General features: G+C 54.5%; 1 protein-coding gene across 3 annotated transcripts in view; it reads left to right on the top strand.

Moving 5' to 3' along the window:
- The window catches only part of Nrg2 (neuregulin 2), a 189,110-nt gene extending 164,351 nt beyond the window's left edge, over positions 1-24,759 (top strand). The window contains exons 4-11 of one of the 3 annotated variants that reach the window (XM_076554998.1): positions 1,423-1,543; positions 7,913-7,971; positions 12,741-12,764; positions 16,585-16,687; positions 18,728-18,851; positions 19,201-19,328; positions 19,861-20,088; positions 22,813-24,759. In XM_076554998.1, coding sequence (XP_076411113.1) covers positions 1,423-1,543; positions 7,913-7,971; positions 12,741-12,764; positions 16,585-16,687; positions 18,728-18,851; positions 19,201-19,328; positions 19,861-20,088; positions 22,813-23,578 — 1,553 coding nt within the window. In that variant the 3' untranslated portion in view covers positions 23,579-24,759. Of the gene's footprint in view, positions 1-1,422; positions 1,544-7,440; positions 7,518-7,912; positions 7,972-12,740; positions 12,765-16,584; positions 16,688-18,727; positions 18,852-19,200; positions 19,329-19,860; positions 20,089-22,812 lie in introns of all 3 variants that reach the window. The other 2 variants (XM_076555000.1, XM_076554999.1) reach the window with 2 other exon arrangements.
- The last annotated feature ends 890 nt before the right edge of the window (positions 24,760-25,649 follow it).

Genomic DNA, 25,649 nt, shown 5'->3' with positions numbered 1-25,649 from the left:
TTTTCCTGGGTCTCTGTGACCCAGAATCGGAGCAAACACCAGTTCAAAGCTTCCTCTCTCGGGCCAGCATGTGGGTCCCAGCTGGGTTTGTGGTGGAGCCCTAGAGGAGACCTCAGCAGCGGGGGAGGGTGGGGCCTGAGATGCCAGCTCGGCAACAGGCATGGGGTGGAGGGGAAGGCAGGAGCTGGCCTTCCCCGCTGAGTTTTATCTGTGAGCTCCTTCAGACATATACAGAGGCAGCGCTGTGTGTACACTCCAGTCCCCCACGCTCCATCTGTCTCCCTACATGTCTAAACACTGAGGGTGCCAAGCGCCTGCCTGCTCCATCCTCCTCCTCCTCCTCTCACCTCCTCCCCATTGCTGGAGGGAGCGATGGAGGCTGCCACCCCAGGGGAGATAAGGGTAGCCAAGGTAGAGTGGAACACCTCAGTCTGCACCGCTGTGCAGCGGCGGTCCGGTGCAGAGGTGCATTTAAAGCCACCTTTCTGGACGCTGTCCCCTGGTAAGGGAGCAGAGCATCCACGGTTTTCATTGTTTCAGACAAGCCCGATCAATCAGATGTGTGGCCTGGGTTAGCAACCTGAGAGCCCAGCCTTTTTCGCACCTGGCTTTCACATCCCAACTGTTCCCTGCCCCCCTCCCCACCCCACCCCCTCCACCCCCCCACCCCACTTCCCTCCGTCCCTCTCCCAGCTACATCTCCTCCTGAAGTTCATGATTTGTAGCTTAGGCTGTGAAAGGTCTGAAGGCTCCCTCCACAGGCAACAGCTGACAAGGAGGTAGCTGTCTGGTCGGGGGACATGAAGGAGACACCGAACACTTCTAGAAACAAGACATGGCAGCTTTCGTAACATCCCAGGCCTGCGGACAAGAAGGAAGAGACTGGAAGCCCAAGCCCCCACCCCCCCCACACACACACACACTTTCTCAAAGCTCAGAAAATGACAGTATCTGAAAGGTGTCATTTCCCTGAGTCCCCTGGTCCACAATAAGAATCTGAGCAGTGCAGATGGATACAGGCTCTCCCCCTGCACCCCAAGCCATTTCCCACATCAACATCTAGTGCTGTAGTGGAGCCCCCCAGGAGGGAGACAGGAGCGGAGCAGAGGTCAGGCCTTCCACCAATGGAGAAGCTCTTCCTGTTCTTTTCCAAAACAGTGGGAAAAAAAACCCTGGCTTTTGTAGGATTTCCAAGAGTGTGAATGCAGAGCCACGCTGGGCGGACGGTCCATTGTGGCTTCCCATTCACCTTGTTGCCCACCAAAAGATCCCCTTAGACCTTCCCTACCCAGGCACTCCTGCAGATCCTTCCTAGTGGCCTTCCAGTTTTGAGATGGGAACATGAAAGAAGGTGAAGGAAGTGGCCCCTGGGCCCGGAGGGGGTCTGGCTGGGTCACTAGCACGTGTCTCTCGTACCTCCAGTGAGCACCACTCTGTCATCATGGTCGGGGCATGCCCGGAAGTGCAACGAGACGGCCAAGTCCTACTGTGTGAATGGAGGCGTGTGCTACTACATCGAGGGCATCAACCAGCTCTCCTGCAAGTAAGTGACCGGCGGGGGTGGGCTCAAGGCCGAGAGCAGGGGAGGAGATGTTGGGGCAGAAGTGGAGGGCTCTAGGGAAAAAAAAGTGAGCTTCAAACTACTTGGAAGTGATCCCCAAGGGGCACAGACAGGGTGGTTTGTCCACTTTCTAGTCCTTTCTGGACTCTAAAGATATGTAAGTTGTAAGGGGGTGTGGACTCCTGCAGACCCAGTTTTCTAGGCTCTTGTCACCCTCTCTCCCGATGTCCATCTCTTACCGCCCTGCAGGGAGGTGGGAATAACCATCTAAGGCTCTCTCTCTCTCTCTCTCTCTCTCTCTCTCTCTCTCTCTCTCTCTCTCTCTCTCTCTCTCCTTCCTGTCCTCTCCTCTTCTCTCCACTGTTCTGTCTTTCTTCCCCGTCCTCTAAGCAACTCTCCAAATTTGTCCTGAGTGAGCATGTCCTGGCTGCATCTTTTTCACTAGAAAGAATCCTGGGAGAGCAAGGCGGGACCCAGGCTGCAGAGTCCTCGGCACCTGCTGATCCCACTCTCGTCTAGCGGGGAAACAGGGTTTACCCAGAGCCCAGTGCTGGCCTCAGCTCTGGCTGCTCGCCCTGCCCTGGTGACGCCCAGTGGCCAGTTCTGCCCCGAGCATTGCTTTAACCCCAGTCCCTCTCTATGGAAGGTGGGGACGTCAGCAAGGACACCACTATGAGAGTGACCCAAGGAGGGTGGCGCCAGCAGGAGCTCCAAGGAGCTTAGAACCCCGCTATCCAGACTGCGGCACTCAGGATAAGCCTGAATGAGGCCACCAGAAAGGACTTTTCCAGTCCCAGCGGCTCTTCTGGTGATCCTCCTGCCCGTGTGTAGAGAGGGACACAAATGGAGTGAGTGCAGCTCTGGCCGGATCTTCAGGAGGAATAGGAACAGGGATCTAGTCAACAACTGGAACTTCTCAAAGCAGCCCGTGCCAAGGGCCCCAGACTAGGTGCCAAAGCTGTCCCATTCCCATGGCATCTGGACAAAGGCCACCAGAGCGTTGCTAGTTCAGAAAGAGGGTGTTGACCTCCTGATAGAACTCCAGGCTCTCCTACCTCTGGCTACCCAGGCCAGCCAGATCTTGCACTCCTCACTGGCTCGGCCTTTCTAAGAGTGTGACCCTGGAGAGGAGGCTGGGATTTTTAAAGAACCCTCCGCAAGTGATAGGGTCCCAGTATCCCTGTCTCCTCCCAGTCTCCCATGGGGCAAGGGAGCGTGGTGGCCCTACCAGACAGAGCGGTGGCCCCAGCTGGCTTCCTCCATGGTCCCACCCTTTGCCTGATGTCACCCCCTTCCCACCCTCCTTCCTCCTGAACCCCTCAGGAAAGTTCCAAGAGCAACAGAAGGTTCTCCAGGGAAGTCCAAGGCCTGGTCTGGGCCTCTGAGAGGCAGCCATGATAGCCGTCCGGGCCCAGGGAAACATCGCAGCCTTGCAAATGCTCTGAGCTCTTTGGAACAGACCTACAGAGATGCTCAAAGATCTCAGCATGCCTCACAGAGAAGTCCCAGCCCTGAATCCCCTTCCCCTCTACCACACCAGACCTCTCCTCTTCCCTAGTCCCTTGGACCCCTGACCCTCCCAAGAATCCAGCTCTGTCACTGAACTTAGCCCTGGCTGCAGGCAGGGAAGGCTCTGCACCCCAAGACAGGCACAAGGACAAAGTAGGTCCCCAGAACCCGGGTTCCAGGATGGAGTGCAGTGTAAGAAAGGGAAGGATGAGGCAATGGCTCCCCGGGTTGGGGGTGGGGAACCTACCGACATGACTGTGCCCCTAGGAGCCAGGATAAGCCCTGATACATTTGAAAGGAGCAGGGAGAGGGGCCTGAGCCCTTGTGAACATGAGGGTGCCCTGTTTCCTCCCCCTACCCAGGGCAGCCGGGTTCCAAAGGTGAAATTGGCGCCCAGAACCACTACTTCCCCATCCTTGCCCCCTGGGTCAGCCCTAGTCAAGGCTCCATAGCCCGCTTCCCTGAACCCTTCTGTCACATGCGAGGGAGAGGGACGTCCCTGGCTGGGCCTGCAGTCCTTGGAGATGTGCTGGAGAAGGGCAGGGGGAGGGGGCCGGGCAGAGCCCAGAGGCCATTCTGAGGGTGGGAATTTGGGTGGGAAGGGGGGGCAGGCCTCTTGGGGTTTCTGATAACACCGGAATGGAGTAAAAAGGAAAGGATTTAGGGAACGGGACTCACGTCTACCATTTGTGCTGTTTGTTTACTTTTTATTTTGATTTTTTTGCATTTCCGCTTAGCTTGGACAATGAAACTACACTGGTCAGTTTCATTCCAGTTTCTATAAAACTCAGTTTTCCTTCCTGTTTTTCTTACACTTGTTGCTGTGTATTGGTTCAGAGCCCCCCAGGGAGTGTTGAAAAGCAGGCAGGCACACTCCGTAACCCTCTGGTTTTCCTGGAAGTCAGTGCCAAAGGAAACAATGTCACTGATGCTGAATTTTGTTTAAAAAAAAAAAAGAAAAAGAAAAAGAAAACTTAAGGGGACTTGAAAATGGGGGTCCAAATCAAGGTGACTGTCTTCTGTCTGGGCCAGACAGGGACCTCCACACTTCCTCTTGCCGTTTTCTCCTCTTCTCTCCGTGTGTTTGTTGAGCACGGTTGGTGCGTGACTCTTGGGGACTGGTTCAGGGGATGATGACAGAACAAGACTCTCTTTCCAGCCCTGTGCACATACCAGTGGCATGCCTCCCTCTCCCATCAGCTCATCTCCCCCATCCCCAGCTTCCCTGCCCCATCCCACCCATCTGCCTGCTCATCCTCCATACATCTGCACCTGCCCCCCGCCCCCCGCCCGTGAGCTCCGAGACCCTGGCTCCCTCCGGTGCCTGGGGCACAGTTCTCATCCTCCATCCTTCCTTCCCCAGGTGAGGGCAGCACACATGGCATTATCCCCAGGCTACCAAAAGGAGAAACTGAGGCCCGGGAGGTGGGTGGGGAACGGGGACGGCAGAGATCCTGACCTCTCTGCCATCCCGGATGTAGCCCGTGGGCTCTCCTCTCTGTCCTTTTCTCACCCCTGCTCTTCTCCAGCCCCAGGTTCAGACCTTCTCAGAGTCAGAGGGGATGCCTGCAGGAAGGTCTAGGAAGGCTGCGTGCGGCCTGCTGCCCCTTCCAACCTATCCCCTATTGCCCTGGACCTCACAGGTTAGCCCTGTGTGACCGGGAGCCACTAACCTGACACCAGTCGGCCACTCACACCCAGTGCAGACGCCTATCATGCTGATAAGGTTCCCCTGGCTCCTGCTACCCTGGTCTGGCTGAGGGGCAGAAAGGTCAAAGGCCATGCTCATGCCTAGAACCTTCTCTAAAGAGGATGAATCTCCACACACAGGACTGCAGAGAGGAATAGGAGTATCCAGGAACCCCTAAAGGAGCTAGTACCCCCCCCAAGGATAGCACTGGCCATCAGTCCTTCCCCACCCTGACCACCCTATCCCCCAAAGCCTCTTCTTTATCCAGCGAGGAGGAGCATCCCTCTCACAGACAGGTGTGAGGCTAGCACCAGAACGTTGCACAAATACCATAGTACATGTGTGTTGTGGACCAGCCAGTGGTGCCACCTGGAACTGTGCAACTCATAGCCCTGAGCAGGCAGTCAGACTATTCCAGGCTGAGTATGGGACAGGGACACAGAGGTGTGTTTATAGTTGTCACTGGTCTCCAAGACTCATGGGACAGCAGCCCTGATGTCAAATAAGTTCCCCTTTGTCCTTTTCTGCCCCTGCACCCCACTGTTCTTACACACACACACACACACACACACACACACACACACACACACACACACCATGCATTTGCATACACTGATTTCTCCGACTCTAAGAGCCCAGCTAGAGGCAGACAATGGACACAGTCAAGCCTAGTCCTTTCCTGTTACTTTGTAGAATCCAAGAGTCATTTTGGCAACTTCTGGGTCTTCATCCTTTACTCCCAAAGGTGCTTCCGTTTAAAAAAGAATCACTTCACCTGCTTCTAATCCCCATCCCCCACATCGAGGGCCCAGGAGCAGAGGAAGAAGAGCTGGGCCTGGCTGTGGTCAGTTGGGAAGCCTCAGCCACTTCCTCCATCTTCCTGGGCTAAAATGACTAGGGACGAGGGTCAGGGATCAGAGAGACTGAAGAGGGCCTTTTTCCCTAAGCCACCCTCTCACAGGGTAAGCATGCTTTGCTGCTGCCCACCTCTAACAGTTGGACTTCCCAGCCAGACCTCCAACTGGCCAGGCACATGTGCACCCACGCTCCGCCACTACAATGGCCAGCTCTCCCTCCGTCCCCAACCCAGGGAGATAGCACAGGCCCAAAGAAACTCCAGCTTTGTGTCCACCAGCCACCCCCACTCCCTATTCCTCCAGATTAGAGGCCACGGAGTTTTCACAATTATCTATCCTAGCCAATGGCCAGCATCTCTCAAAAGGCCAAGGGCCCCCTTGTTACACACAGAAGAAGGCTAAGGCAGAGAATCCTCACCTCCTGAGGAAGTCTAGGTTGACTAACGTTGCACAGTAACCTGGTACTGAGGGGTTACTGCTGATGGGGTTTCCCTAGCTCCTAGGGGAATGCAGGCCAGGGCAACAGAGACCTGTTTCCGAAGAGAGACATGCATTAGGGTCAGAGCAGCCCTGTCTGTGGGGGTTCTCCCTAGGTAACTGGCCTTCCTGGGGTTCAGGAGAAAGGACAGGACTGGGCATGTCTCCTAGAAATCTACGAAACTGGGACTTGCTTAAGGGGAGAGGCGGCAGCCAGAGAACAGAAGGAAGTGTACCTTGCGGGCATGACAAGGTCAGAGAGAAGGGGCGGATGGGTGGTGCCTCGGAGTGGCGAGGAAGGCCAAGTGCAGGGAGATCTAGGCCAAAGCCGGGCCACAGTGGAAGAACAGGTCCCCAGGAAAGGGCAGGCAGGCCAAGGCTGGCTTCCAGCCGGATGCTGTACAGAACAGGTTCCCAGGGGCCACAGTTAGCCTGATCCAACCTCCCCCTGCACCAGGTGTCTGGAAGGTAGCTTTAGGACACTGGCAATCCCACCTCTCTCCAGCTTGCCTTCCCCCGCATCTACTGCTCTAAGACAACTTCTCCAAATTATGCCCTGCAAGGGTCCTCCTAAAAAGTGCCTTCTGTTCCAGGCCAGCCAGAGCTATAGCATGAGACCCTGTCTTAAAATACACAAACAAAACGTCCTTGGTCAAATAAGTTTGTAGAGTTTAGTTATTATCGCCTCCAAAGCTTTTCATAACCCTTCCTACGCTAACGGAGACTGCCACTCTACAGGAGCCCTGGGGGATGGATTTCCCAAACATATTGGCTCACAGATCCCTCTTTGAGAGAACAGATCAAATACCTCCTAGGTCCCTTTGGCCATGAGCACACAGTGTGAGAACAGCCTAGCAGAATTCTACTTTTGAGTTTTCTGGGAGCTGTTCATAGAGGAGGAAGCCTGCCCAGCGTCCTGGAGAGAATCCTTCAGCAGAGCCTGGAGGACATCAGGAACTTGTATCCCATAAGTCTAGCTGCCTGGCACCCAGAGGCTACAGTTCTGGCTTGCTGGCTCACCAGGCAGGTAAGAAGGATAGGTCCCCAACCAATAGGACAGTTAGTCAATTACCCCCCACTTCCCCCCACCCAACTTCCCTAACTCATTTTCCTCCCTGCCCCACCCCACCTGCCCCGCCCCCCACAGAGCCACATGGATTAGAGCGTTTGCTAGGAGACGACAGAGCCCTCCACCCAGCCCCCAACTCCAGCCCCTTCAGCTACGAGTGTGACCCCAAGTGCCTGACTTGGTTTTCTCATTCATCACTGCGCACTTTGATTTCTAACCTTTAGCCTCGTGGATGATGCCAGTTTGTTCTGTGATTTTTCCCCTTTTCCTTCTCCAGATGTCCAAACGGATTCTTCGGACAGAGATGTTTGGAGAAACTGCCTTTGCGATTGTACATGCCAGATCCTAAGCAAAGTATGTTTGAAGATACAAACACAAGTCCCCGCTCCTTAGAAAGCTTCCGGGTGCAGTCCCCCAATGTAGGGCGTAGGGTCAGGGGTGTTGGTTGTTTTGATCTTCGGCTGTTACGTTTTGTTTACCTTTTCTTTTTCGTACTTTGGTTTGTTAGTTCTTTTTGTTTTGGTTTTTTTGTTTTGTTTTGCTTTGTTTTTCATTTTTTTTTTTTTTTTGGCCTAATCCTTGGGTTTAAAGTTCAGGGCTGCAGGTAAGGGGCAGAGCGACAAGGCCAGGACAAATGGTAACCGTGGCGAGGAGCCTAGCTGGCGTTGGCAGGAGCCTGTGCCGGGGTGTTGCAATGCCTGTGTCTTGCTATCCTGGCTCTCTCTTTCTGGTTTTCTTTCTTTTGGTAGGTGTCCTGTGGGATACACCGGGGACAGGTGTCAGCAGTTCGCAATGGTCAACTTCTCCAGTATGTCTCTTCTTCTATTCCTTTTCTTCCCTGGTGACTGCCAGTCTCCCCGTGTGGGAGGGATGGGGGCCTTACTTACCAAGACTTGGAGGGAACAAGGGTGTCCTGAGCTCCTCTCGGTCCTCAGTGCTTACCAGTAGCCCCTGCAGAGGAGGCATACACCCCTGGCTCCCCACTGATCCCCGTAAGTCACCTGGATCGCCTGAGAATAGTCATGCTGAATCCTCTGCAGCAGCAGGGCCGTGTCCAGGCCTCTCCTCTCTTCTGGGATCAGGCAGCCTGCCAGCTGGAGGAAGAGGCATTTGTAGGGCCTCCTCTGCCTCTGGTGTCAGGCTGCTGATCGGCCAGGCAGTGAGTGTGTGCATGTTTCTGCGGGTACATTTGAGAGAGGGGAAAAGGTCTCAAAAGCCTGTCTTCTGGTCTGGCCAGGTTTGTTTTGGGGTTCCAGGACCAAGGCAGAGGGCTGAGTGAAAGAGAGAGGGCCTTGCACAGTGGTTCCCATGGAGGCCGGAGACGTTTGTAGAGTTACAGGCTGAGGTGGACTGAGGGCTGTGGCAGATGCTAACAGACTCAGGGGGAAATTGGTGACTCTTCCCGAGACCTGTCTAGTCTGAACACCGTCCAGGATCCCATCTCCTTTCTTTCTTCCACACTGGGCGAGATTTGGCTAGGAATAGTGGGTTTTCACTGGCGCCTGGGAGCAGTTCCTACAAGCACCGCCAGGTGGGGTGGAACAGAGCAGTTGGCCTCTGGACAGTCACAGACCCAATTGGTTTGGAGCCCTGTGGTCTGTTGGTCTTCAAGATCGGAACCACGTCACCCGTCCCATCCTGCAGAGCAGACTAGCCCCCTGCTCCTTTTTAGAGAGGACATCTGGGTCCTGCGGGCAGTAAGGAACCAGAGAACCCAAAGGGGACTTCAGTGTTGGGAAGGAAGACTCATAAAAATACCAAAAGCGAAACCCAGGGGCCCGTAGGTAGCATATCAGAAAAAGAGTTTTAGTGTTTGGGTCTCAGGGTGGAAAAGGAAAACCTCACAACTGTCCTCAGACCCCAGGACAAAGCCCAGAAATATATCTACTGTCCTTAGAAGGAGCATTTAGGCCCCAGCAGGTGAGGGCTGGTAGACCCAGGCAGTCACCTCTGTCTATAATATGAGAGGGAGTGCTCTCTCCAGACCCCTCCAGTCACAGGCCATGGAGGAAGAGGGGATAAAGGCACAATGTGTGAGCAAGACATGTAGCCCGAAAGAATTCTGTAGAACTCAAGCTCTGGGAGAATTTCAAAATCAGATCCAGCCTGTGTGGAGATCTCCGGGGCAGAGGGAGTCCCAGGCAAAGACAGAGCAGATGGGCCAGGGTGGGCCCCGGTGAGAGAGGCCCTGGGGGTCCTGTTCCTTTCCACCCTTGGCTAAGAGCCTCCACAGCTTGGAAAACTGTTCTGGACAGGCAGTTCCAGCTAGCCCTAGATCAGAGAGCAGCAGAGCCTCGGGAACATGGGCTACTGTGCAAAGCCCCTCGGCCAGCTAGATCATGTCAGCCTAGCCTCTGTCTTCTGGAAGGCTCAGCGGGGCCCTCGGAGCCCAAAAGCGAGCCTGCAAACGCAGTCCTCAGCTGTCCTCTCGTGTCATCGGTACCATACAGGTGCCTTTATGCGGAAGTCCTGTTCTTCAAGCCTGTTCCCTGGAGGCCCTCATGATGTTCTAGTACATAATGAGTACAAAGACATCATCCTGTACCCCCTGAAGTCCCCAGCTGCCCATCCAGAAGGGCCAGATGCCGAGATCCCTAGTCCTGGGCCTTATTGAAGTGTTCTGGGTTTGTTCTCAAGCCTGTAGAATGAGGAGAGAGGCATCCACGCCTAGAAGGCAGCCGTGGAGATGAAGCGATATACGGGAGAGGCTCGCCTGAGAGCCGCCATATCACTAGAGGGCAATTTAGGATCTCTCCCAGCTATCGACGGCAAGGAGGAGGGCAGGAAGAGGCCTGGTCCTCGGAGGATGCCTCCCAGCATTGCTGAGCCAAGTGTCTGACCCTGTTGTCTACCCAGACCACCTCAAAACCAGGCAAGACTTTCAGAGACTAAGAAAACAGCCTTTGACCCCAATAGCACTTTGAAGTTTCTTGCACTACAGGCCCTGCCCTCCTGAAAGGGAAAGCTGGCCCATCTGTGTCCCACATGTGTATAACCACACATTCACACACATGCATAAACACACACACACACACACACACACACACACACACACACATACAGGAGCATGTGCTCACATCAGCACATACATCACTGTCTCCTCATCCAGGCACCTTATGACTGCCGTTGGTTATGTCCAAGACAATAAATTTGCAAATTTCCTAAGAAGCCTAGCCCTGCTGGAAATCCAGCATCTAATTTACTGGTCAATATGAACATTTCTGGCCTGAGACTCAGTGGTACCACCCCATCCTGGCTGAGTGCCATGCAAAAAAAAAAAAAAAAAAAAAAAACCTTGAGTAAGAGATTGCTCTCCTAACTGCCACAGACATGGCTGTAGATCCCTCAGCACCTGTCTCAGGCTTCCCAGGAAGAAAGTCATCTACCTAGTGACTGGCCAAACTCAGTGACCTCATCAATCGTGCCAGCTACCACTGGCTTACCCTAACCATAAGCCCTGGGAGTCACATGACACCGTTTGGTTCCCAGAGAAGTGACCTGGAAGAACATTCTCAAAGAGCTCTGAGAGACTTGATCGCTTCTCCAGGAGGCCGCCATCCTCAGAAATAGTCAGACAAGCCTGAGCAGGAACAGCCGTAGCTTAAGCCCACAATCCCTTCCAGTCTCTGCCTCCCGATTTCCTGCATCGTCTTGAGAAAGTATCCTGGCATCGTGGGGCACTAGCTGCCCCATAGGCTTTACCAACTTTGTCTGAAAGTGAGCTGAGGACCAGGACTTAGAACTGGTGAAGCTGGTCTTCTGTCCCTCAGGTGAGCGTGGCTGGACATCAGAAACACTGTCCTGAGTGCTTCCAAGTCCTAGGCTCCAGGGCATGCTATTCAGGAGCCTCTCTGTGACCCTTTGATCCAGCCAAAGAGGACCCTACACGGCACTTAGGGCTTCAAGCAGTCAGAACAAACTGAAAAGAAAGCAAATTCTCAACATCTCCCCAGTTTCAGAGTGGTAGACGTGCAGGGGGCTTCTGTTTGAAGTCCTCTCTTCCTTGGTGTGGCCTCTGCACAGAACTGGTCCAGTCAAAACCCCAGGATCTTCCTCAAGATTCTTGGGATCAAGACCTTCTTGGTCTTTGGCTCAGAGTCACCCACTCTCCTGCTCTTTCCAAATGCAGAACCCTCTGGAATCCCTTCCAGAAAGCACAAAGAAATGGACCAGATAATTCTCGGGGCGCCCTTCCTCCATGGCAGACGAGAAGTCAAGCCCAGAGCCACACCCTCACCAGGTCTAGGTGACTGATGTGAGAGTCAGTGAGGGAGTGTGCCCAGGCAGGTGTGAGCAGGGGCCCTGGCACACACAAGTCCTAACCTCCTGTTGGCCAGGCCTGCTCACATCTGCCTCTGTGTACTGGTACTTTGGAGAGAACAGACTCATGGATCACCCACATCCACATAGCAAGTTAGGGATGAAACAGAGACCCAGCTCTGTAGACCAGAGCAGGCTGTGCCGAAAAGGAAAAGCAGGTCTTTCAACACCACCGAGATTTCTGGGCTCCCTCCCAGACCTTCTCCCATTGGCCTGAACGGTTCTGAAGCACAGTCAGGTTTTCAGACCTCCCAGGACCCCATGGCAAGGCTTGGTTCCCCCCATCGCAGCTGAGAGACTGAGACCTAGATAGGTTGGGCATCTCTCAGAGTCACAGACAATGGTGACTGTGACTGCCAGAGCTGACCCTTAGACCAAAGCCCTTTTATTTAATCTCTCAATGTTGTAAGCATCCACCTCTCAAAGGCCCGAACACACACATTCAGGTAATGACCTCACTTCCAACACTGTAATTTGCCTATAGTGTAAGAAGTATGCATGTTCCACAGACAACTCACTCTTCCTGTGCTCTGAGTTGTAGATGCTCTCCTAAACAGTGAGCTGGGTTTGGGTACCACAGCCCAACCCTAGGAGCCTGGGGTATATGGAATGCCAAGAGGAGCAATGACTTGCTTCTTGGAGTCTTCTCTCCCCATTCTTCTCCCCTAAGTCACCGAAGCTCTGCACCCGGGCTGCCAGGAGCTAGGCCAGGCCTGCTAGGCCTATGGCACAAGGCAGGGACGCGGGGCTGGTCCAGAGACGTGACACATCCATTTCCAACAGATAAAAAGGACCTCCAAGAATGAGCTAGAAGTAGAAGTAGGGCAGACTGACTTCAGGAGGACTGGGGATGCCGAAGGGTGGGAGCTAGAACCAGGAGGGGACTGGGCACTCCTCCTGGGACCCCCCCCCCCCCCAACTCGTCCTCTGCTCCAGGGGACTTTGCCAACCGACTCTTGCGCCTGTGCCTTCTCACCAGGTACTAACTCCACTGCTCACCTCTAAAGACCCTTTCCTGCCTGCCAGTTCTAACATGGCCTCTCTCTTGCCTTTTGGGGCTCTCAGGGACTAGGGGCCAGGGAAGGAGCTCAGGAGGCCGGGAGGGGGCATACTAACCTGCTTTCACCTCACAGGCTGGCTGCCCAGTGTCTGAAGAGTTCTGACCAACGTTTTTTCTCTCTCTCTCTCTCTCTCCCCTCCCCTTCTTTCTCATTCTCTCCCCGGCCCCCCTCACTCCCCTTTGTTCCGCACTGCCAGAGCACCTTGGATTTGAATTAAAGGGTATGGAACCTGATTATCACCCTGCATCATGTGCGCAGCCCCCCTCCACAGCCTCTGACACCAGGACTGCGGGATGTTAGGTTTCCTCTCCTCCCAAATGGAAAGGGGCGATTCTGACATTTTCCCTGGCCTCCGCACGACGCTCTAGCATTAACTATAACCAGACAAGAAAATCTCAGGGAGAGCAGGGTAGCCTGCAGTTTAAACTGTGCCTGGGGCTCAGTTAGCACCCCCCTGCAGGGGAGGAACCCGCGGGGACCAGCCCTGCCGAGCAGTACAGCCTGTCCGCCATCAAACCAGACACGGCTACTCGAAGGGCTGGTGTCTGTAGACCAAAGCAGCCTGGTTTGGGGAGCTATGCAGGGAGGCAACTTTTTCCACCTCACTCGGGTCCTCCTTCCTTCCCAAACCCATTTCCACCGCTTCATATTCTCCGCACTAGGCTAGAGGCTGACAACTTCCCATTTGCTTCCCCGCCTCGTGTCTGTCTGCTGGGCTCTGCCATCTGCCTGAGGCTTTTGCTCCTCCATGATCTGTCCCTACAGTGGCATGTAGCGTGTATGTGTATCTGTGGGTAAGACCACCCAGGGTTCTAATCTGTACCGACCCCCTACCCTACCCCGCCCCCAGAAACTTACATCGGATTCCTACGTCCCCCACAAAGCCACAAACACTGTCTGTCCTTTGGTCTCTAGAGAAGACTGTCTATCTGGAGGAGACATTGGGAATCAGCATTTTAAGCTCTCTGACTTGGTGTGGGGAGACTCCAGCCTAGCCTCAAGTGTCCCCATGTGTCACAGCACCAGGCACGCAGGGCTCAGGAGTGGTGGGAACATCAGAGACAACGTATATGGAAAGGCTTTTTCATGGCAGCCCCGGGGAGGTCTTAGCTTCCCAACCACCTAGGCCGTCAGTTGCTCTCAGTAGAAGGCAAAGCTCAAAGTCTGCATGTGTGAGTCTGCCTGGGTCTCAGGCTAAACTGAGTGGAGAGGAGGGTGGAGTCTGGAGTTCACAGGGATGAATCTGCAGGTATGTGTGGTGGATTCTGTTGGGATGGAAGAATGGTAATGTCTGGCTAGCAGGTGTCTCAGGGCAAGACTCAGGGATACAGAAAGGCTGTGGAATGTCTCTGTGTTAAGCCCGCAGTATTTGGTGTTGAAACTGCCAGCACATGGAGGTGAATGGAGGTGTGTGTGTCTGTCTAAGGGAGGAGGGGGATGCACTCACTCACCTACCCAATCAACATCCACTCAACACCAGAACTTTCCCACCTCCTAGAACTGCATTCAGAGAAGACAGCAACAAACAGGAAACATGGCTGATAAGTGATACAAGAAAGAAAGAGAGAAAGAAAGAAAGAAAGAAAGAAAGAAAGAAAGAGAGAGAGAGAGAGAGAAAGAAAGAAAGAAAGAAAGAAAGAAAGAAAGAAAGAAAGAAAGAAAGAAAGAAAGAAAAAGGAAGGAAGGAAGGAAGGAAGGAAGGAAGGAAGGAAGGAAGGAAGGAAGGAAGGAAGGAAGGAAGGAAGGAAGGAAGGAAGTGAGCTGGGAGGGCAGGGCGGGCAGCGGCGCGGGTTTGGCTGGACTGCACTAGAGAGCTACTGTGACTAAAGATCAAGTTTGTTCTGCGTGGTCCAGCTGGTAGCTAGCCCTCCAAACAACCGGGGAGAGAATTGAAGGCAGGGGACACAGTATCTATAGGCTTGTCTTATTCCGTGGACAGAGATGCTTCAGCCAGCTCCAAGCACAACAGGCCACAGATAAGCTCCAAATGGAAACTGGGTAATCAGGGGCCTTGAAGATACTGGGAGCCCTTGGGTTTTATACTTGCAATGAGAAGCCATTGTTTCTGAGCAGCAGACTAGAATGAGCTGCATTGTGACCGGTGTCTATGGAGCATGGGGATGAGTCAGGGTTCGGAGGAGCGGAAGCAGAAAGGCCTGTCAGAAGGTGGCCATCTCTAGTGGAGGGGGGCCCCCTCCTGGACTGGAAAGGCAGCAGCGAAAATGTTCGCTGCGGTCAGATCCATGACTCACTTGGAAAGCAAAGCTGGGGTGACTTTTGGATGGAGGTGGGAAGAGAGGCCTCACTAAAGAAACAGACAAGCAGGGGTGCAGAAAGCTAGGGAACCAGTGGTTCGGCTGGCCAGTGGTTTGGCTGGTCATGGCTCATGCGTATTGAGCCAAGAAACAGGGAGAAATCAGAGCAGGAGATGGAGATGGGGAGTGCATACCTGTAGGACCTGTAGGTCTGTCTAGATGATGCCAAGAAAGAGTGGAGGAAAGAAAGAGGCCTGGGAAGCCTGGGCTCGTTTGGTTAAGAGAAGAAAGCAGCCATTGCAGAAAGTTCAACCCACAGAGGAGCCGTTCACCACCAAAGTTCTAGGGCACCAGGCCTTGGAGGAAGGGGTCAAGTGCCAGAGGACTTGATAATGTTGAAGCTGTTTGTTTTGGATTGGGGGGGGGGGCGTGTTTTTGTTTGTTTTTTTGAGACAGGGTTTCTTGTGTAGCTTTGGAGCCTGTCTTGGAACTCACTCTGTAGACCAGGCTGGCCTTGAACTCACAGAGATCCACTCACCTCTGCCTCCCGAGTGCTGGGATTAAAAGCATGTGCCATCAAAGCCCGGCCAGTGGAAGCTGTTTGTAACTGTGACTAGAATGGTCTCCAAGAAGTGATGGAGACACTTGCTGGGAAGAACTGGTAGATGAACAGAGTAAAGCCCGCTGGGACAGAGATTGGTTAAGCTCTGCCTGAATGTAACTCAGAGTGCTTGGGCATGCACGGTTGCCCATTTCTGGAGCATGTGATCAGCTGTGTGTGAAGATTCACATGTATGAGTGTCTGTGTGAAAGGCACGTCTGTGACTCCAGGAGCCAAAGCTCGGGTATGTGAGTGCCCGGAGGGTTTGTAGCTCTGAGGTTGCTTGTATACACAGGAGGTGACGTAAATCTGAGGGATCAGGGACATTTCTCAGAGCTCTGCCAATCACGGAGGGCCTGCCCCCACTTCTCACTGAACTGGGAGCAGGGGCAGGTGGCAGTGCCAGCCAGCAGCTCTGAGTAGGGTGGGCTCTCTGTGACACAGCCTTGGCTTTTCCTCGTCTTCCTCCTGGCTTTCTCTGTCTTAGAGGGGCAGGGGTGGCCACACCAGGCACAGAGGGAAGACAGAGCAGATGGGCCCAGCCTCGCCTGGCTCGTTAGTAAAGGTGGGGCTCGTTCCTTGTGCACAAGGACACCCCTACATGCCAGGCGGGGGCTGCACTGCCACCAGCAGACGACAAGGTCCTGTGAGCCAAGGCACGACCCTGACCAGGCTGTGGGAATGGAGAAAGGCCTTTCTTTCCACACCCTCGCTAGGCCCAGTCTGCTGTGTCCCTGCTCCTGGCCCTAGCACCTCCCGAATCCGGGCCCGATACCCTATCACCAACCAATTCTTAGGGAATCGGGGTGCCTGAGCAAGGCCTTTGCTCCAGGTCCCTGTCATTGCCATGAAGAACACAACCCTCTGCTGGGCCGCCATGAAGCAGGGCAGGGGTGCTGGTCAAGGTGTTGCCTCCCCTCTCCTGTGGCCTCGGGACTTCACCCCTACTCCATCCCCTCCGTCCCTTGCATTTTCCACTCATGTGCATTGGGAAGATATGGGCTTGGGGAGGGGGTGAGCAGGTGGAGGGGGCGTCTGAGGGGAGGCAAAGTCAGTCTAAGAGCAGGCAAGGGGAAGGGCTGGAAGGAGAGGGACAGATCCTGTGCTGAGGGGGCCCACAGCTTGGGGACAGGGAGGTTCTGTACACGCGTCTCCATGGGCTCTGTTCCTGCTCTGCCCCGCAGAGGCTGAGGAGCTGTACCAGAAGAGAGTCCTGACCATTACTGGCATCTGTGTGGCTCTGCTGGTCGTGGGCATCGTCTGTGTGGTCGCCTACTGCAAGACCAAGTGAGTGTTACATGCTCAAGCCCGGAACGGGCCAAGCCCGGCGGGTGGGGCTCCAATATATCCTTGTGAGAACACACTCTCTCCCTGGACCCACTCTGCCCAGCCTGAGAGCCTACAGCTTCCTGTCCCCAGTAGTCTCAGGGACTCTGCAGCTGTAGCACCAAGTGACAGGCAAAGTGACAGGCAAGTCTTGGTTCAAACCCAACGCTGCTATCTCCTGCAGGGCCTTGAGAAAACTGAGGACCCTTCTCCAAGTCCTCGTAATGATGAGTCTAGTGTGCGCCTCAAAGGACATTGCAGTGGCCTCACTGGAGCTCCCAGCTGCCCTTTGCAGGCTCTCACAGCAAGGGACAAGCCTGGGGGAGAAAAATGGGGCACTAAAGGCCAGGGGAAGGGTTTAAGTCATAGGAGTGACATAGTTACCCTTATAATTCAGATGGGTAGGCGCTGGAGTGCTGGTGGGCGAGGCCCTGGGCCATGCTGGGAAGGAAGATGTGCAGCGAAGCCTGCCCTCCCGAGACTAACAGGTGCCTCGACAGCACTGTGCACCCCCACGCTGGAGGTACCGCAAAAGGAGCACAGAGGAGGAGAGATTGGGCTATCTCAGGGCAAGTTGCTGGGGAAGCTGGCAAGGTCATGTCGAAGAGGACAAACGGAAAGACAAGCGAGAGAGGGCAGCCCAGACTGCTCAGAGCAAAAAGCCAGGGTCGGAAAGACTGGGCAGAAACTAAAGATATCTGGGATTCAGGTGCCTCCATAAAACCTTGGTGCCAGGCTCCAGATGGTGTGGAGCCAACGAAGACTGTAGAGTGAGGTGGTGCAACGTGTTTGGATCCAGAACGTGAGCCCAGGCAGAGTTACCATTTCAGAGACTGAGTCTCTGGGTCTGGACTCCTGCTGCCCTACAGATGGGATCTAAGGTCCCACTGACCCAATCTTGGATGGGACCAGAACCAGAAAGGCTGGGAAGTAAGGAGGGGGTTGGGACTCAGCCCAAGAAAGTCGAGTCCCCGAACTGAGGAAAGAAGCACCAGTTCTGGGTCCTGCATTTACTCACGACTGTAGTAAGCTAACACTTAAGTAAGCTCTGCAGTAGTGCTAACACTAGGCCCGGCCCCAGGCTTGTGACTGGGCTCCAAGCATGTTTGTTTTGAGGCAGGGCACTCCACATCACTGTATAGCCCTGGCTGCCCTGGGATCCACAGAAATCCCCCTGCCTCCACTGTATCTGGCCAGCAAGATCCATTTCTGAAGCCCCTATCCTCAGCGGGAGAGCAGAAGGGCTTGGCCTAGGAAGTGGCATTCAAGGGAGGGCCTAAGGAGAGAGGACAGGAGCGGGTGAAGAGGCTGGAGCGCAGGGCAGAGCACTCAGGATCAGAAGCATGCTGTCCCCGGAAGCAGCCAGCTGGGTAGAGGGTGGCAGCAAGAGGCAAGGCTGGGGAGAAAAATGGAATGCTGAAGGCCGGGAAGGGTTTGAGCCATAGGAGTGATATAATTACAGTTGCATATGATAATATAATTTCCTGAGCATTTATTATGTGTCAGTATACGGGAGTCCCGCGGGCCTGGCTCCTGAGTCATAGCATTCTGTTTTATTTTCTTTGTAAAACTTCACTGAAACTGACTGTTCATGGACTTGTGTATTTACTGTCCAGCTCCCCTACTGGCCCCCAGGCTGCTTGAAGCATGGGCCATGTTTACCTCATCTGTTCCAAAGCAGTGTCTGGAACACAGTAAAAACAATTACTAAGCAAATGAAGGAGGGAGGGGGAAGGGGGAGGGAGGAAGGGAGGGAGGGGCTAGCACAGTGTGAGAGTCACTGATGGGCTTTTTATGGTCAGTGGTCTTTGGGGTCGTAAGGGGTTCTAAACTACAGGTGGAGGAAGTGGAATGTCCTCATGAACTTCTAGAACTTGCCCAAGGCCACACAGTACAAAGCAATAGGGTTCTGTGCATTGCCCAGCTCCCTGGAAGGAGAGCCAGGGTATTTCATCCCTTTAAGGGAGCTATGCCAGGCTCACCTACCCTTCTCCTGTGCAGAAAACAGCGGAGGCAGATGCATAACCATCTCCGGCAGAACATGTGTCCAGCCCACCAGAATCGGAGCCTGGCCAATGGGCCCAGCCACCCTCGGCTGGACCCTGAGGAGATCCAGATGGCAGATGTGAGTGGTGTTCCCAGACCTGCCCCGCTCTTAGCTCTTGCTGGACAGCTACCTTCTCTGGCTGCAGGGATGGGCCAGGGTGGATGCCACTCAAGCTATGAGGAGTCAGTCCTGTGTGCCAGGCACCACCTCACCGGGGACCTGGCTTTACTCTGCTCATTTCCATAAGGAAGAATTGAGGGGGGTGGCGATTGTCTGAGGCCATCCCTGACCCAACATCAAGTCACAGCTCACCCAGTGGGTCACCCCTTAACCCACTCAGTGCTCATCCCTTACCCTCCCTACCAGGAAAGGAAGCCTCTCTAGTCTCCATCACTAACTCCTCCCAACTTCCTGTCTGTTTTCCCAGTACATCTCCAAAAATGTGCCAGCCACAGACCACGTGATCCGGAGGGAAACTGAGACCACGTTCTCTGGGAGCCGCTCCTGCTCACCTTCTCACCACTGCTCCACGGCCACGCCCACCTCCAGCCACAGGTGAGCGGCACCAGGGCCTGCTAACTCCTGTCATTTGTCACTCAGCCCTCCACAGCTAGTTGGTATCTTCTCTTGTGTTCGCACACCAACCACAGCCCACCCGACTCTCCAAGACTGGGGCAACCTGTCTGCACAAGCACATCAGTAATCCCTACAGCTGGAAAAATAACAGGGCTGGGCCCTCCGTCCGTGGGTAGCGCCGTGCAATAATCAGAGGCCTTGCTATTGGCCACTGAGGCTGGGATCCTGAGGGATGGATAAGGAACGTGGGGGTGGAAGCGTCCCAGCTGGGGGGCGTTGGTGACAGGAGAAAAAGAGCCTCTACACCCCAGGATCCCAGCCTTGCTTCTCCCACTGCCAGGGCTGAAGACCTGTGACACTCCACATCACCCGAGAGTGGAGAGGACAGTGACTGAAGGGACACACAGATGGGATGAAGAACCCAGGGCAGGGTGGCCATGGGACCACACACCTGTGTTAGGACAGCCTGCCCTTCCTCACCTACCAACTCATGCCTATCTGGTTTTCCCAGACATGAGAGCCACACGTGGAGCCTGGAACGCTCGGAGAGCCTGACCTCGGATTCCCAGTCGGGCATCATGCTGTCGTCGGTGGGCACCAGCAAGTGCAACAGCCCGGCATGTGTGGAGGCGCGGGCACGGAGGGCGGCAGCCTACAGCCAGGAGGAACGGCGCAGGGCTGCCATGCCACCCTACCATGACTCCATAGACTCCCTGCGTGACTCTCCACACAGTGAGAGGTCAGTTCCTACTACCCCTTGACTGAACCCCTCCTCGGCTAGAAAGCTGCCACTGCCAACCCAAAGCTGACCCTTCGGGTGCCTCAGAGGCGTTGCCAGGAGCCTCATTCAGTATTTCTGTTGGGCAGACAAGGTCTCAGAAAGGTTAAGTGGTCTCCTGGGATTAGAATTGTATCTAGCTCAATAGATCCTGGCTAGAGTGACCACATAGTTTGTCCCATTAGGGAACATTAATAACCATACTGGAGCATGGGGGCAAACAGGACTATCCACACATCCAGGACCAAGGTTGTCTGATTCCCAGTATCACCTAAAGACCTCACATCTCAACAGAAACAGAAAGACACCAAGATCAAGGAGACTCGAGGCTGAGAAAAGAGGTCACTTTCAAGGGCACTGACCCGAGGACAAGGACATAAGCCAAGAATGACCTCAGGGTCTGTCAGCGGCAGCATAAGGGTCCCAGTGCCCAGGGCATTGCTGGGATCCTGAGAAGTCGATAAAGTAAGAACCAGGAAATGTCTTTTTCCCTGGGGCTGGCAAGACTGCTCAGTAGCAAATAAGCTTGTCCACCAAGCCTGGTGGTCTAAGTTTAATTCCTAGAACCCACAATGTGGAAGGAAAGAGCCAGCTCCCACAAGTTGTCCTCTGCCCTCCATACACATGCTGTGGCACACATGTTCACACACGCGCACACACACACACACACACACACACACACACACACACACACACACGAACTAAAGAAACTCCCTTCTTTCCTGTCTCCACATCAGGAGTCCTGGGAACTAGACCTCATCCTGATCCCCTTCCCAGTGGCTGTTAGGCAAGCTAGGTCTGTGAGAGGAAAGCAGAGGAAGGCACACCATGTCAGGAGAGGCTCCAGGACGGGGCAAATTCTACCTCTTTATGACTCAAATGACTCTATGTCCGGCCTGGGCTGATCAAGCATACCAGAGATGGCCTACCTGCTCTTATTCCAAGCCAGGGACAAACCACTGGCATGCTCGGCAGTTTTCACAAGTGCTAAGCACAGACGCCACAGTAGGGCAGAGAAACCCGCTCCAGCTACAGGCTCCAAGAAGCACCCAGATTTTCTTCTCCAAGCCCAGCCCCACCGCTCTCTGCATGATCTGGGGCAGGTGCCTCAAAATGTGTTCCTTCAGTGTACATGGGGGAAACATTACCTGCTGCACATGGAGCTCGTAAAGGACCCCAAGATAATGTACCGAGTTCTGCCTCATTCACGCCTGTCTCTATTGTCATCAGTGGTAACCCTGGCACTAGGTAATGGGGAGACCATCGGCAGGGAGATGAGGAAGGGAAGCTTTGCAGACATGGTGTATCGCTGCAGCTGTTCTAAGAGAAACACTTAAGAGCACGCTGAAGAGAAACAGAGTGGGCTGTGAGGAGTCATGGAGCTCAACAGGCAGGCTGGGGCCAGAGATAGACCAAGGGCCCTTGGCTTCTGCTTGCTTGGGAGGTGGAGCCTGGGTGGATATATAGGAAGGGCGTCCTTAGCAGAGCTGAGGTTTGGTTGGTTTGGTTTTGGTTGGAAGGGGGGTAGTTTTGTTTTGTTTGCTCTGGGAGCTTCCTAGAGTGAAAGAGACCCCACGGTGGTGGCAGGACCAGAAAGAACATCTGGCCCAGGCTGGAGAGTGCGCCTCATGAGAAGGAGTGAGTAGGACTTAGCAGCTAATTAGATCTGCATGTGGGAAGGGGGAGAGGGGCAGTCCACTGGTTCTGTAAGAGAGTAAGAAGGACTCTGAGCCAGTTCCAGAGAGCAGTCAGGCACCTGGCAGAGCAGTCTGGAAGAAAGGCATGGTGGTGAGTGATCCCTGTCCTGAAGCGGACAATGGTGGCGGCTGAAGGATCACAGGGGTCTGTGAAGAGCAAAAAGGAACATCTGGGGATATATTACCAAAAGCAAACTTTTCAAGGAAGTAAGGGGAGTAGAGATCCGTGTTATCGTTATCTTGGTATCTGTCTGCCCTGGCTTGAGGAGCCCACCCAGTGTCACTTCCCTGTGGCCGGTTTTTTTTTTTTTTTTTTTTGGCTTCAATACAAGATGTCACTCAAGCCAAGCCCTGGGATAAACCTTCCGTGCAAGGGCAGTGAGCTCAAATCCAGGCAGTCTCTGGATGGTGGCTAGTGGTTCCTGGAATTAGGCTTACTGGTTTCTGCCTAACCTGGATTCACACTGGTAGGAATTAGCGAAAACAGGCCTTCGTGGACCTGGGAGTCATTCGCTCCAAGAAGAGACACCTAGTGGAGTGTTGGTGAAACAGGGAGTTAGTTTATCAGGCCACATCTTGGTCATCACGTCCTTGGCACTTAAATGTCTGAGTCTCTTTTTCCCGTGTAGTATGGCCCTCACCCACAAATTCTCCAGAATAGATGAGACCACACGTAAAATACCCCAAGCTAAGCATGCCCCGGACACTGTGAGCATCCCTACAACAAATGACCACTTACGGATGCTTATCGAAAACAGACACTGAGCTAGGGTACTTCCCTAGTACATTTCCTAAATCGTCCAGCATCACACTGCAGTAAACACTATAATTATCTATGGTTAACAGACGAAAACAGGCTGGGAGGGATCATGGAAACTGAATGTGGTCACAGCCACAGCCTTCACTCTTACGGAGAGGGTCCTTTCTGGTTGGCATCTCTTGGCCCTGCACCCAGATTCCCCGACCCACGCTTCTGTCTCTCCCGCAGGTACGTGTCGGCCCTGACCACGCCCGCGCGCCTCTCGCCCGTGGACTTCCACTACTCGCTGGCCACGCAGGTGCCGACTTTCGAGATCACGTCGCCCAACTCTGCGCATGCCGTGTCGCTGCCGCCCGCCGCGCCCATCAGCTACCGCCTGGCGGAGCAGCAGCCGCTCCTGCGGCACCCGGCGCCGCCGGGCCCCGGGCCGGGGTCCGGCGCGGACATGCAGCGCAGCTACGACAGCTACTACTACCCCGCGGCGGGGCCGGGACCGCGGCGCAGCGCCTGCGCGCTGGGCGGCAGCTTGGGCAGCCTGCCCGCCAGCCCCTTCCGCATCCCGGAGGACGACGAGTACGAGACCACGCAGGAGTGCGCGCCCCCGCCGCCGCCGCGGCCGCGCACGCGCGGCGCGTCCCGCAGGACGTCAGCGGGGCCGCGGCGCTGGCGGCGCTCGCGCCTCAACGGGTTGGCGGCGCAGCGCGCACGCGCGGCGCGGGACTCGCTGTCGCTGAGCAGCGGCTCGGGCTGCGGCTCGGCGTCGGCCTCGGACGACGACGCGGACGACGACGCGGACGGGGCGCTGGCGGCCGAGAGCACGCCTTTCCTCGGCCTGCGAGCGGCGCACGACGCGCTGCGCTCGGACTCGCCGCCGCTGTGCCCGGCGGCCGACAGCAGGACTTACTACTCCCTGGACAGCCACAGCACGCGCGCCAGCAGCAGACACAGCCGTGGGCCGCCCACGAGGGCCAAGCAGGACTCGGGGCCCCTCTAGGGCCCCACCCCCGCCTCGCCCACCCCGGGTCTCCAGGGAGAGCGGAGACCACCGACTGGAGAGGGAATAGGAGCAAACAAAGAAATAAAAATATTTTTATTTTCTATAAAAAGGAAAAAAAGTATAACAAAATGTTTTATTTTCATTTTAGCAAAAAAAATTGTCTTATAATACTAGCTAACGGCAAAGACGTTTTTATAGGGAAACTATTTATATGTAACATCCTGATTTACAGCTTCGGAAAAAAAAAAGAAACAACAAAAAAAAAAGAGAGATGGGCCAATTTTTTGACTCTTTAATAGAAACCTATATTGTGGTGCCTTTTGCTGTACGCTAATCTGGGGCTCCTGGAGAGTCGTCTGGGGTGCAGGGTGGGGATGGGCGCTTGTAGGATCCCAAACCAGTGGAGGTGAGAAAAGGCAGGGAAAGAAGAGACAGACCGAGGTTCTAATGTCCCTGAGGCTAGTGGACAGTGAGGAAGAACGTGAAGACAAGGCAGAGTTTTATCTTCCCCAGTCCAAATCTGGAGTCCAGGGCAGAGAGAGCGGGGATCCTAAGCTTACAGCTGGAATTGAGGTCGGCTTACTTCCAGGGGGAGACACAGGCCCCCCCACTACAGCGACTAGAATGGGGAGGGGTCCTCCCCGCTCCTCACAGCTGCTGAGGGAAAGAGGACAGAGAAGGCAGTCTCCCCACCAGCCCCCGGCCTAGGGAGGGGGCAGCCTCTACCAGGGGCCCAACCTTCACGGCTCCTCCTCCCCTGCGGCCTCCAGGATAGCCTCTGCCCTCTGCAGCACCTTCGTTTACAGGTCGTCTTTTCTATTTTACGCCTGCATGTCCTTTGCATTTCAGATTCTTTAGATTGAATGCATGGTCACGCTGGGACCCAGAAGAGCCACTCCGACAGTGTATTCGATTCCCCTTTTAGCAATAAAGTAACACCGTGTCCTCACAGCCCAGCCCCCACCCCACCTATGACTTCCATCCTTCAGTCCTGCCCACCCCGGCCCTCACAACTGGATCCAATGCTAATTTGTCAAAAATGGCAATTGTCTAAAAAAAAAAAACAGACAAGAAAAAAAAAAAATCCCAAACAGGAGCAAACGGGAAATCCTGACATGTCCAAACACCTGACTGTTGACACTTGAACATTTTTATATTATAAATAAAATCAGAACTAATTCCTGTTTGACTGTGTGTACCTGGCCCCAGGTGAGGAGGGTAGATAGAATCAGGACCTGGGATAAGGCACATGGGTACTGAATAAAGATTGGAGAGGGCCAGGGCAGTCCCTGAGCGGAAGTGACCCTCTCTCCAGTTCCGCTGGCCCCAGCTCCAAGGACCTGCTCCAAGTCTTCCTTCCAAATCATTTATAAGGTGTCCCCCCTGGGTGCTGGGAAACCCAGCCAAGGGATTGACGCAAACTGTTGTGCTTTAAACTCAGCCTCAGAACTCTGGCCCAGTCCCTGCCCTGGAGCTAGGGAGCTGGATTGAGGCAAGAGTTTCCCGCCCAGGTGGGTGAAGAGGGAAGAATAGGGCTGTGGGGTTGGCACCGGGGCAGCGGAGATAAAGATGACCCTTGGGGCCTCAGGCACGTCACAGGCAGAGTCTGGACATGTAAGACAGTATAATGGGTACCCTCATTGCCAGAAGGACCAGAACAGCTGCAGCTTCGAAGCCCACAGGGTATTGCTCTTTCCCCCTATTTAAACCCCCTCAGAGGCAGGGCATGTCTAAACCTGCAGCTCCGATGAAGGTCTGATCTCAGGCATGGAGGAGGCAGATGGAGTCCAGGGTGAAGAGTCTTTCTCATCAGCTACCTAGAATACCAGGAAGCAAGATGCCAGCCTCCTGGAACTGAAGCCTTCTCTCCAAAGAGCTGGGGTGAACGTGTACACGTTTGTGTATGCTTATACACATTCTCGAATGGCCCAGCATAGAACTAGACAGGCACTGATAGAGGAGTGGGACCCAGAGGCACAGAGCAACATGAGGGACGGAATCGAGTGCCAGCTCTGGCCCTCACTAGCTCTGTGCCTTCTCCAACCCACAGTTGCTGCTTAGTGAGAGA

This window comes from Peromyscus maniculatus, chromosome 19 (assembly GCF_049852395.1).
Source record: "Peromyscus maniculatus bairdii isolate BWxNUB_F1_BW_parent chromosome 19, HU_Pman_BW_mat_3.1, whole genome shotgun sequence".
Classification (NCBI taxonomy): Eukaryota; Metazoa; Chordata; class Mammalia; order Rodentia; family Cricetidae; genus Peromyscus; species Peromyscus maniculatus.
Note: the sequence above shows the minus strand (reverse complement) of the source record. Positions and strands in the feature narration are given on the sequence as shown.